Raw genomic sequence first — 12,180 nt, 5'->3', positions numbered from 1 at the left:
CTGGAAAGTACCCTGGTCTATCTACAACTTAATTTGGGAAGTGACACCACTAAGAGTCAGCTATATATGGCCTGCTATAACAAATCACAAGAAGGGGAAGATGAGTGGCTGGGATTCTTCATTTACCATTACAGCATTAGAAAAACTGATGCATCCCATTATGTCTTCTCATCAATTCTTTAAATATATGTGCTGACTATAACTGCAAGTCTTAGGTTAAATAAATCTGCTTCCCTAGATTATTGTATTTGTTGCCTTCAAAGACTCCAGTAATTCCTTGTTAAAGGCCCGTTTCATTAGTGGTATTTACGTTACTTGACAGAGTTGTGGGACTATGCAGGAGCTCTATTTGTCTCCTTAATTTACACAATTGGTTACTTGAAGAGTTGATACTCAAGTGATAGACTGTTCTCAGTAACAGCAACTGATGTCAATTAGAAAGTCACCTTAAGTTGTATTACCTGAAATAAACTAGAATATAAAGACACTGAATTCAACATATAAGTTTTCAACTGAGCTATTAAAAAAAATACTGCCATGTCAATATCAGACGCATCTGAAAGGCACTGAGTAGTTAAATATTGTGACTCATACATGTGTCGATAAGAACCATAAATGTAGGCAAATATCAGAGGCAGAATATGGCATTACATAGTCCATTAGGCATTTCTGGTAAGTATGGCAGCTTTATATATTATTAGGATATGCTGAAAATATACAAAGGTTCAGAACAACAGAATACTGGTATGAAAACAATCACTTCTTAACAACACCTGAAAGACAAGCATTTCTGAAACAAGGCATCGCATATAACATTGTTACAGGGAAATGGTATCACATCAAAACACTAACGTTTTAATCTAATCCAGTGGCTATAAAAGGAAATGATGGTGGTAGGAGAGGATTGGATAAGGAGTATCAAATATTCAGTTTAGAATTAGCCAGCTGAGGTCCTTGTTTTATAGAGTTAATGAAGTCTGAGGTGATCAAAGCTATTCCAGAGGCAAAAAGTATCAAAAAAAGAGATTCCAACCCACTTCCAGGAAGTCGTCTTGGAGCTGACATGCATGTGGATGTAAGAATCTGTCTGGCATCTTCTCCAGACCTGGTGTTTCCTACAGCTTTCCATTGGCAAAAGCTGCCTCTTGGAACTGAGGGACAAACGTTTTGAAATAAGCCCTAGTGGGGAAAAAGAAAGTCTGTGGTTAGCAAAGAACAAACTCAGAACAATCATGTGTGCATGGTATCTACAGCCAAGATTTTTAAAAAATGGAAGCCTGAAGTTAGCTGCCTATGTCCATATTTAGCCACATAAATAAGCGGGCTGATTCTCAAAATTCTACAGTGTATTTTTGGTGATCCTTGTGCTTCAATCTTTTTAATTTCCATAGGTGTTACTTCCTTTGATGAACTGACCAGTCATATGCAGCACTGCTAATGTGATCAGTACCAATGTCGTCTTGTAGTGTCAGCATAACTTTGTCTGATGCATATTTAATATTTTATACATTCCAAGACTATGTTTTGCAGGAAAAAATATTTTGTGAATCATTGGCAATTGCTCTCTTTTCTTTCTTTGATTTGTATTCTAATTCCTTTAGTCTAGGTACAACAGTATATCAGGTACAGAGATAAACAGTGTTGGGCTCTCTGAGTGAGAAACAGTGAGAAACAGAGTGAAAGGAAAGGTTAAACCATTTGCTACAGCATTATAAATTTGGCATCTGTTATATACTTGATGCTCACCATGCTTCTGGGATAACTGGATTTATTCAACTTTTGAAAAAGCTTCAAATATAGCACCACAATCACTCAACGGAATTGCACAATCAGCTGGGAAAGTGAGAATACTGGCAATGGACAAGCTTTTGATTTGCCTTCTTCCAGGAACATTTATGAAATGCAGAGTCAGTGTTGACAGGAGTAGAGCAGTTTATAAAGCATCAGTTAATTCTCTGTGGTAAATAAATTAAATGGATGAGCAGTAATTCCTTGCTTGCTAATTGGTAAAAGAAAAAAACTTTCTGAGTGGAAGTTTAGAATAAAGACAAATCATTTTGTAAATGGGGGTGTACTTTGTGTATTCTGGACCTTAGTGTCACTGTCTTCTCTCTGATGAACTTAGTGAGTCACTTTATCAGTCCATAGAATGAATCCATCCTGATCACTGCAAGTTGGTTTATACTGTACCTTTGGGTTCACTGTGCTTCTCCCCTCAACTCTGCACTAATAGCAAAATATGTCCACTTCTGCAATTAGAGGCTCCTCAAGATCTTTTATTTGCCCGGTAAAACAAAGGCAATTAAACCTTAATTCTGCCACTTGTAACTTTCACCTGTGAACTCTTCATTCTGTACTGTGAACTCTTCATTTTTCTATTTTTTGTTTTAAATCTGCTTTACAATCCATATTTATATTTTCTCACAGAGTATTTCTTTTTAATTTCTGAAATGAGGATACCTGTAAATTATTTTCACTGTATTACTTATATCTAATGCTATGGTAATAATGCATTCAAAGAATTCCAGATATCGCATGAGACAGGTGGATATGCTGAATCTCCACAATCAATCAAGTGAGATATCTAATTTCATAAACTGGATAAAATTTCTTGCTGCCACTGAACATTACTCCTGATCACGACCGAGACTGAAAATACTGTACAATCAAAAAAGGGAACACTCCTCTCCTCTTTGTGGCAATATGCCTGCTAAGCTCATTAGAAGACAATGGCAATCAACTTGCATAAAATTTGTAAGGCTATATGAGAATACTGGCCAAAGGCCAGATGAGTAGTGCAAGATAAGAATATTGTAGGACGCCTTAGGGAATCTGAGATCACACCTTGAGCCTAAGAATGATAATGGAGAGAGAGAGAGAGACAGAGAAAGCGTGCACACGAAACAGTAAATCAGTATATATCCTTTACTGAATACACAAAAGCTCCTGATTTTGCGGACTGAATTTTGGAAGAGATGGACTCTGAAACTGTGCTCACAAAAGTGACTTAACATCAGTATGGCTATACCAGCTAAGTGTGTGTGTTATCATCTGATTTGTACATGAAGATATGTGGTTTGCACTTGCATTTTTGTACTAAACATTTGAAAATGTGGCCTACTGGAGTATATCATGACTAGCTTTGCAACATTCTGCCAGATACGGGAATTTCCCTTATATTTTGTCAACCATAGTATCTCTGTTATCCTCTTAGCATTTCTCCTTGCGTTATTTGTCTTAATGTTAATTATATTTCCTCTACATGCTTATTTTAAATGGCTTGCTTTCTTCCCCTTTGAAAGCTTCTCTGGACTCTCCTCTTATGCCTGCTCCTTTCCTCTTGACTTCTAGTTTCAACAGTCTCTCAAAAAGCCACATATATTTTCCTAAATGGTAAGAAAGTTCATTTTTGTTAAGCTGGATGTGTGAGAGAGTATTTCTAGAGTTAGTTCCATTTCTGAAACATCCATCTATATTTCTCTTCCCTTTTGTATTAACACCACAAATACTGTTATCACTTTTCAGTCAGCTTTCTGCTGTGGCATGATCCCCAAATTAAATCTTATTGACACTAAGCACACACTTCCATGCTATCTTTATCTACATCTACAATGTCCTTTCTTTTCACTGTTTCCTCTTGTGTGCTTGTCTGTGCTGCTGCAATACTAATTTTAAATTCCTCCATACAGTCTGATTATACAGTACTATTTCAGCAAGCACATTACTCTGTTGTAAGTTCAGATTAAATTTATTGCTCTTCTAAGGGTTCCATGTACCCAAAAATGAATTTCATACTTTATAAAATTAAATGCCTATTCTTCCTTTCCAACTCTTAAGCCACATGTTTAGTTTTCTACTTTGTCATTTGTTGTCTTGCCCAGAATGAGGTACAGGTAATATCAAAGGCAATTACTCAGGACGTATTTTCCCATCTTGGTACCTGAGATGCAAGACATTATGGAAGACTTAAGATAATAATTATTAAACACACTTACTAGTTGGCTGCAGAAAGAAACAGGGAACATGCAAAGAACTTCAGCCATGTGACATGCTCAGACAATTCTTTTAGCTGCAGCATGTTGGACAGACTGGGGATGAGAGACAGGGAGATGAAAAAGGGGCAATTCAGAAACGAATGTGTCATGGTGTAAATCAGTGTTTTAATGGTGGGGACAGAGAGGAAATGCCAAACTTTAGAAACGTTCGAGAAGTGACAGGAATCGTCTAGAGCCTCCATATGGGGAGAGGAGGATAGAAAGAAGTCAAATGACTCAGATTATTAGAGCTGGTTGGGAATTTTCAGTCAAAATAATTTTTGCAGTTTCTGTAACACTGACATTTTTAATTTTGCTGAATTTTTTTTTATTTTTCCCAGTGGCAAATGAAAACAAAATATTTTGTTTCAGCTCAATTTGACCCAAATGGAAACATTTTGTTTTACTGCACTGAAAAATGTTTTGTTTCAAGTCAGTTTGACAGTAAACTTTATCTGCCTGAAGTGCCACATTGCCTTATGGGAGTTGTAGTCCAGGTGTTTTATGGTCCCATTCTCTATTATGGGCCAGGCTCCCACAATGGACTGCAGTCTCCCCTCTGAGCTACATAATGCATTACAGGAGTCCCAGGACTGTGGTGCATCATGGGAGATGTAATCCAGTCAGGGGCCCTTGCCCTTAGGAAAGAATAACTGCCTGAGGCACTCAAACTACAACTCCATGAACCGATACAGCACCACCAGCAGATGCAGTTTAATATTGAACTGGCTCAAAACAAAACATTTATAGCATTTTTTGTTCCATGAATACTTTTAATATAATCAAGTTTTCATCCCAATTTGGGCCAAAACAAATGTCAAAATATTAAAATTTTCCTATGAGATGGAAAATTTTGATTTTTGCTCATTTCTGGAGATTATTAATTGGAGGGACCATAATTGTGGAGTTGTTAACTGGTTAAGAAAACAAAGCCATTTCATGAATTTGTCTGCTGGCACCTGTGCAGTGTGGTGAGGTTCCACAAGCCTTTTGTGACAACAGAAAAAGACTAGAGCTGAAGAGGACAATGCCCTACATCAGGCTAAGGATGACTATGGGAAAGAATAACTCCAACAGAAACAAAGCCAAGTAATGCTAAAAAGAAACTAAGAGGCTGTGCTAGTCTACATTCGTCTGCAGAAGAGATGGAAAATGGCTTTCATCAGACTGAATAAAGTTTCTTTTACTTAGATCTGAGTTTAAAAATGATATACAACCACATACATACTTGCATCCTATACACCCCCCCACACTGTATGTAACCAAAAACTTTAAGCAATGCTTAATTTCTCACAATATCCATTCATTAACTGCATTCATACTGAATGACTTAATGCTCTTAGTAATTTAAACTTGAATAGTGCTATGCCACAGAACACTGGGCAAAATATTTCTTAGCAATTAGAAACCACATTTTTATTTTTACAATACTTTACCGTCTGGTACAACTAAATATCTCAAAAGTGTTTTGAAATCCCTTCTCCCACCATGCAAGTCTTTCGATTCCAGACAAGAGGGTGTTAAAAACAATGCAGTCTTCCAGGTAACTGTTGAGACACAATGAGGATTGGGAAGCCTGCTCTGATGCTGCTTGGTTTGTGGCATCTCCGCCTTGTACCACTTTGGGAGTGGAGAGATTTTTTTTGGTCAGTTTTTGGTTGATTTTTTTTTCCTTTTGGGAAACGCTGAGGTCCCTTCATTCTCTGCTTTACTTCCTCCCCCTCAAATGGCCCTATATCACAATGATATCACAACAAGCTAAGGAGGACTGGCTGCAACACTCCCTGGAGTGCAGCAAAACTCCTGTGTGCAAAAGCCTCTCACCCAGGTGCTGAATACAATGCCTTTGCAAATCTCTCACAACTGTTTAGGTCTTAGCTTACACTGAGGCCCTGTCTACACTGGCAAGTTTCTGTGCAGTAAAGCAGCTCTCTGCGTTGTAATTCCCAAGGTGTACACTTAGTGTGCAGAAACTGCGCAGTTGCAGCGCTGTAAAAAAACCACCCCAACGAAAGGGGCACATATAAAGGTACAGCACCCTGGTTGATTACAGTGCTGCAATTGGCCTCCAGGAGGTGTCCCATAATGCCTGTTCTTGCCTCTCTGGTCATTGGTTTGAACTCTACTGCCCTGCCCTCAGGTGACCAACCGTCATCCCCACCCTGTATATTCCTTTGGAATTTTGAAAGTCCCCTTCCTGTTTGCTCGGTGATGCATGCAGTGGTCTCAGCACATCTTTCCAGGTGGCTATGCCTGCTCCACCCAGCAGGCGATTCCCTGCTTGGAGCAATGCCGAGCTGATGGACCTCATCACCATTTGGGGAGAGGAGGTTGTTCAGTCCCAGCTGCGCTCCAGCTGTAGCAATTATGATACCTACGGACCGATTTCATGATGCATGACAGAAGGGGATCATGACCAGGACACACTGCAGTGCAGGGTCAAAGTGAAGGAGCTGCGGAATGCCTACCACAAGGAATGGGAGGCAAACTGCCATTCTGGTGCTGCGCCCACAAGCTGCCAGTTCTACAAAGAACTGGACACGATACTTGGCGGCGACCCCACCTTCACTGCGAAGACCACTGAGGATACTTTGGTGGCTGGCGTGTCAGTCGAGAGTGGACTGAGCCAGGAGGAGGAAATCTTGGACGAAGATTTGGAGGGGGAGGGGTACCCAGAATCAGAGGATGACTTGGAGGCCAGAGATGCATGCAGCCAGGAGCTCTTCTCTATCCCAAAGGAGGCTAGATAGCCACAGCTGTCAGATCTTGGCAAAGCGCAAACAGGAGAGGAGGCCCCTGGTAAGTGGATTTGATTTTGGGAATCGCTGAAGCCAGTTGTTGGGGGCAGGAGGGTTGCAGAAAGCAGGCTTGTCTCCCATCACATGCCTAGTCTGACTGGCAGAACAGGCTGTTGATTGAATCCCTCACTTCATAGGAATCTGCCTCAGAAATCTCAGGAAACTCTCGTGGAGATACTGGGCAATCTGCTGCTGCAGGTTCTTTGGCAGAACTGCTTTGTTTCTTGCCCCATTAATGGTAACTTTCCCACGCCACTGTGCCATGACGGGGATGGGAGTGGGGGACCATTGGTGCACACAGGCAAGCCGCATAGGGGCCAGGGCGGAAGCCGCAGTCTTGGAGAAGACCCTCCCTTGATTCCCTGCTCACCCTCAGCAGTGAGATATCTTCTATAATGATCATATCCTGTGGAAAGTGTGGGAACAGGAATGATTATCAGGCACCCCCTATAGTGCTGGCTCTCTCCAAGAGCCACATGCCCAGTATACAACAGGGTCCGGGAACCCTGTGGCTACTCACCATTTTGGGGGTCTTGTGCTTCAAGTGTGCTTGCCTGGGGTCAGCCAGTTAGTGACAGCTGTGTGAGTAAACTGGCCGTGTTTTAAATCACTGAATCAGTGTTCTGTGTGTTGCAAACAATACTCCTTCCGTAAAATGCTGCATTTTGGCTTCACAGAAATGACCTTGGGAGCCCAGCCTCCCTCTTTGTTATCGGCGGCTGAACAGCTGTGCGGAATTAGAAAGGGACCAAGAGGAACTAAGGAGGACTTTCTGCGTGAAGTTATGATGCACTCCGCTGCCAAGAAACAGGAACTGAAGGAGTGGCGGGACAGCGAGAACAGGGACCGAAAGGAGAATGCAGCATGCCAGAATGAAGCCATGGAGCGGCTCTTAAACATTATGGAGTGCCAAGCAGACATGCTCCAGGCAATACTAGCACTGCAAACTGAGCAGCTCCGCACCCGCCCTTCCCTGCAGCCGCTGTCACAATACTCTTTCTCAAGCTCCCCCCAGGCACCGCCAACACAGTCTTATCAACCTCCTGGCTCTAGTCTGTACCCGCTGCATTCCACTCCTGCCCCGTCACAGTCCAGCACTGCGGACTCAGACTACCCACTGCACTCAACACCCGTCCCTCTGCAGTTTGGCCCTGCTGAAGTACAGTACCCTCTGCATTGTACTCCAAAGGAGAAGGTTGGATATGATCCATGGATGTACAAAAATCTCTAGTCGTCCCAGGACTCTTCCCTTCCCCCATCCCTCTCAGTGCTGATGGTTTTTTTGGTTTGACTCTCTCCTGCGGTTGTTATTTTTTAATAAAAGAATTGTGTTGGTTTGAAAGAAATCTTTATTCTATTAACTGAAAGCAAACAGAGCCCTGCAAAGCGACAGACAATTATGTTAAATCTTCATATTGCTTTGTCTGCACCAATCACAATCACCTCCTAGCATTACAAGCACTGCACTCCCGAGCATAGCAACAAATATTAGTGGCTTTCAGCTTCACATTGCTGCCTCAAAGCAACCCTGTATCCTTATGGCCCCGCGCTGCGCCCCTCTAATAGCCCAGATTTCTGGCTATTCAAACTCAGCCTCCAGGTGCTGAGTCTCTGCGGTTCAGCCCTGAGTGAAGCTTTCACCCTTCCCTTCACTAATATTAGCCCCGTGAGGCACATGGCTATAAGCATAGGAATATTGTCATTGGCCAGGTCCAGCTTCCCATAGAGGCAACGCCAGCGGGCCTTTAAACAGCCAAAAGCACACTCAACAGTCATTCTGCACTTGCTCAGCCTGTTGTTAACTTCTCCTTGCTGCTGTCAAGTTGCCCCGTGTATGGCTACATAAGACACAGCAATAAGGGGTAGGCAAGGTCTCCCAAGAGCACAATCGGCATTTCGACTTCCCCTACGGTGATCTTCTATTTCGGGAAGAAAGTCCCTGCTTGCAGCTTCCTGAATAGGCCAGTGTTCCGAAAGATACGTGCATCATGCACCTTTCCAGACCAGCCTGTGTTAATGTATGTGAAATGCCCACAGTGATCCACAATTGCCTGGAGAATCATAGAGAAATACCCCTTCTGATTAATGTACTCAGTGGCTAGGTGGTCTAGTGTCAGAAATGGAATATGCGTGCCATCTATCGCCCCTCCACAGTTAGGGAAGCCCATTTGTGCAAAGCCATCTACAATGTCACGCACGTTGCCCAGAGTCACAGTCTTTCGGAGCAGGACGCAATTAATGGCCCTGCACACTTCCATCAACACGAGTCCAATGGTCGACCTTCCCACTCCGAACTGGCTAGCGACCATTCGGTAGCAGTCTGGAGTAGCCAGCTTCCACAGTGCAATTGCCACATGCTTCTCCAATGGCAGGGCAGCTCTCATTCTCATGTCCTCATGCTGCAGGGCTGGGGCGAGCTCATCACACAGTCCCATGAATGTGGCTTTCCTCATCTGAAAGTTCTGCAGCCACTGCTCGTCAACCCAGATGTGTATCACGATGTGATCCCACCACTCAGTGCTTGATTCCCAAGCCCAGAAGCGGCGTTCCACTGTGGTCAGCACCTCTGTGAATGCCACAAGCAATCTCATGTCATAGCTACTACGTGTGGCGAAATCAATGTCACACTCCTCTTGCCGTTGAAGTTTAAGGAATAACTCCACTGCCATTCATGATGTGTTAGTGAGAGCGAGCAGCATACTGGTCAACAGTTTGGGATCCATTCCTGCAGCCCAAAGAGGCAGGATGTGCAGTACACAAACAGTTGAAAGATGGTGCCAAATGCCGATGTAAGCACAGGGATTGCTGGAATGCAAAGCAATGCATCACAGGGCATTGGGACAGGACCCAGGATGCCCCGCGACCCCCTCTGTCTTCCCACAACTCTTAGCAGCAAAAGAGGAAGAAATGCTCTGTGGGATAGCTGCCCAGAGCGCACCGCTCCAAATACCACTGCAAATGCTGCACGTGTGAACACGCTATTGAGCAAGCAGCTGACAGTGTGAACACACAACAGTGGTTTCCGTTCAGCGCTCTCTGAGGGCGCTGTAAGTGCCAGCGCTGTAACTCTGCCAGTGTAGACATGCCCTGAGTATAAGGGGTTTGCTATCTTCGCTGCTCACAATGGGTGTGAATCATCGCACAGGTAGATGTCTAGCTCTTTGATAAGCATCTTGCTGCAAGAATCTTTTGTTTTTGTTTCTTCAAATGGTCATTTTCCAAGTTCAAGGTGTAAGTCATTGGGTTTCTATGGCAATTTTTCTTTAGCACTTCAGAAAACAACACACATTCTCTGTATTTAACCAATATGTGTAGATAATAGCGTACACTGAATTGTAAGAGCCATGCTCAAGGACACTACTGAGAGTAAAGCACTTATCTTTCCTCGACCTTACTATCCACTAAAAAGAAAGTCTTGCTATTGCACATGGTAAATATCTGAGAAAAGGAAGAATCAGACAACTCAGTGTTTACATGTTCTTCCAGTCATTTAAAACCCTGACAGTGGTGCAAGGTCTCAAGAAGGCTACATTTACTAATATATGTCTAAATCCAAGAGGCTTGGAAGCCAGGTGCTGAAAACATACTTGACTCACAATTCACTTGCTTTTGTGAAATTTCACCCTACGTTTAATGTTATTTTAATGCAGTGCAGTGTTGGATTTTATTGTTTAAATGGTAGCAAATCTGCACTGACATTGTACTTTGCCATTATGAGGTGGTTTCTACTGACTTGCAATGCTATTGTTTGACCTTTAGATTCCAACAAGGAAAATCCTCTCCACAAACTAGATTTGAAATTGTTTAGCTGTAGTAATTTCCCATTACACAAGGCTTCCCAGGAGCTTATGCTAAAAGAGTCCTGCCATTGTGATGCACTTTCTGTTTTCTCTCTTTTTCCTTTATTCCTTTTGCTCTTATAGATAATTGTTTAATAGTCCTCTTGTTACTGGTTGGTGTGTAAGAGTGTTGAGAACTGTTAAGGGTTTCTGTTTCTCTTCACCACCTTGATGTTCCCAAAATGTCAGATCCTGACCCCAGAACAATCAGGATTCAAGCTGTGAGAGAAAAAGCCACATAAAGTGCCTTCCCAACCAGCATTTATTATGCTTCCTATGTCTGGGACAGGGACATGATGGTTGTCAGTCATCTTTCCAATTCACTCAAAAAGCCAAGTTGGAGAAAGACAGGCACTTCAAACTCCGCTTGTGCAGGAGTGTTTTGGTGCCAAGTTTTCTGATACGGACAGCCTCAAAATCAGGTTTGCACTGACATCCTGCATCTGTGTCAAAAACTCAGGCTATCGTTGTCCCAGTGCCTTACATGTCAAGAGATTATTTCAGGAAGAAAAAAAAAATTCTTGATGGTCAAAGCATGGTTGCAAGGGCTCTTCCATACCCACTGTAAACTCAGCACCCAGAGCAGAAAACTCATCATCGATATGGTATAGTCTGTCTTTGCACTGGTTTTCAATGGCAAGTGAAAGCCCTACAGCAAAAAATTTGGATCCATCTTCTAAAGATATAGATGTCAGCACCTTCTCCTAGATCCCTAAATGTCTGGATTTACATTCCTTCTCATTTGGAGGCAGCATCAGCTAATTTCACTTCGATTCCTCCCTGGTGCCAGTTTTGTGGGCAAATTTGATCCTTTAGATACTACTTGTCATTTAAGCATTTTAGTTAAGTGCTGTTTAAAAATGTTTCAGCAGCTAGTGTGAAAGGATTTAACACCTTTAAAAATGTTACCCCAAAGACTGACCATCACATTCGAAAGAGTTAAATCCTGTTTACAGATGTTGAGTGGATTTAAAATCATATTAGCTCATGTGTTGGGTTTTTTAAACACCCTTTTTCCTAGTCTAGATAGGGCTTAAAGGAGAAAGGTGGGTTATTTGCCAGTAACTGAGGTCTCCCTGCTGTATCTGGCTGGAAGGTGTACTCCCCTCTAATGATGGGGATCCCTGGAAAGTCAGGGAGCTCTGTGTCATCTTCTCATGGATCATGCTAAGAAATGTGGCACCCTTGGGCTCTGGCAATCCCCAGCTGCCTGAATAGCCCCTTGGGGTTACCAGGTAATGCCCTTTAAGTCAGCATTAAGGCTGCTGCAAATTATGGTGAGGACCTGGCCCAGGACTATACACTCCCACCCCCACTCCCAGCTGCAGCTAGTGATTATTGGATGCATCTGAGAATCAGAGCCACAGAGACTAAATGACACCTGCATAGACATTACCTCCAAATGTGCTCCAATACCTTCAGAGAACACCATTTGCTTATAAATAACTTCACTCTATCTGAAATTTTCACGTGCCAAATGATGAAAATCAATTTGCACCTCTCCTTCCC

The 12,180-nt window shown here is 42.6% G+C and overlaps 1 protein-coding gene across 11 annotated transcripts in view; it reads right to left on the bottom strand.

Annotated features, from left to right (window-relative positions):
- Positions 1-666: 666 nt before the first annotated feature.
- The window catches only part of BABAM2 (BRISC and BRCA1 A complex member 2), a 318,227-nt gene continuing 306,713 nt past the window's right edge, over positions 667-12,180 (bottom strand). For 10 of the 11 annotated variants that reach the window (XM_043543522.1, XM_043543524.1, XM_043543521.1 and 7 more), the window contains one exon: positions 667-1,179. In XM_043543522.1, coding sequence (XP_043399457.1) covers positions 1,116-1,179 — 64 coding nt within the window. In that variant the 3' untranslated portion in view covers positions 667-1,115. The remainder of the gene's footprint in view (positions 1,180-12,180) is intronic. The other variant, XR_006289773.1, reaches the window with a different exon arrangement.

The sequence above is a fragment of the Chelonia mydas genome, chromosome 3 (assembly GCF_015237465.2).
Source record: "Chelonia mydas isolate rCheMyd1 chromosome 3, rCheMyd1.pri.v2, whole genome shotgun sequence".
In the NCBI taxonomy this organism is placed as follows: domain Eukaryota; kingdom Metazoa; phylum Chordata; order Testudines; family Cheloniidae; genus Chelonia; species Chelonia mydas.
This window is presented reverse-complemented; position numbering and strand designations above follow the sequence as displayed.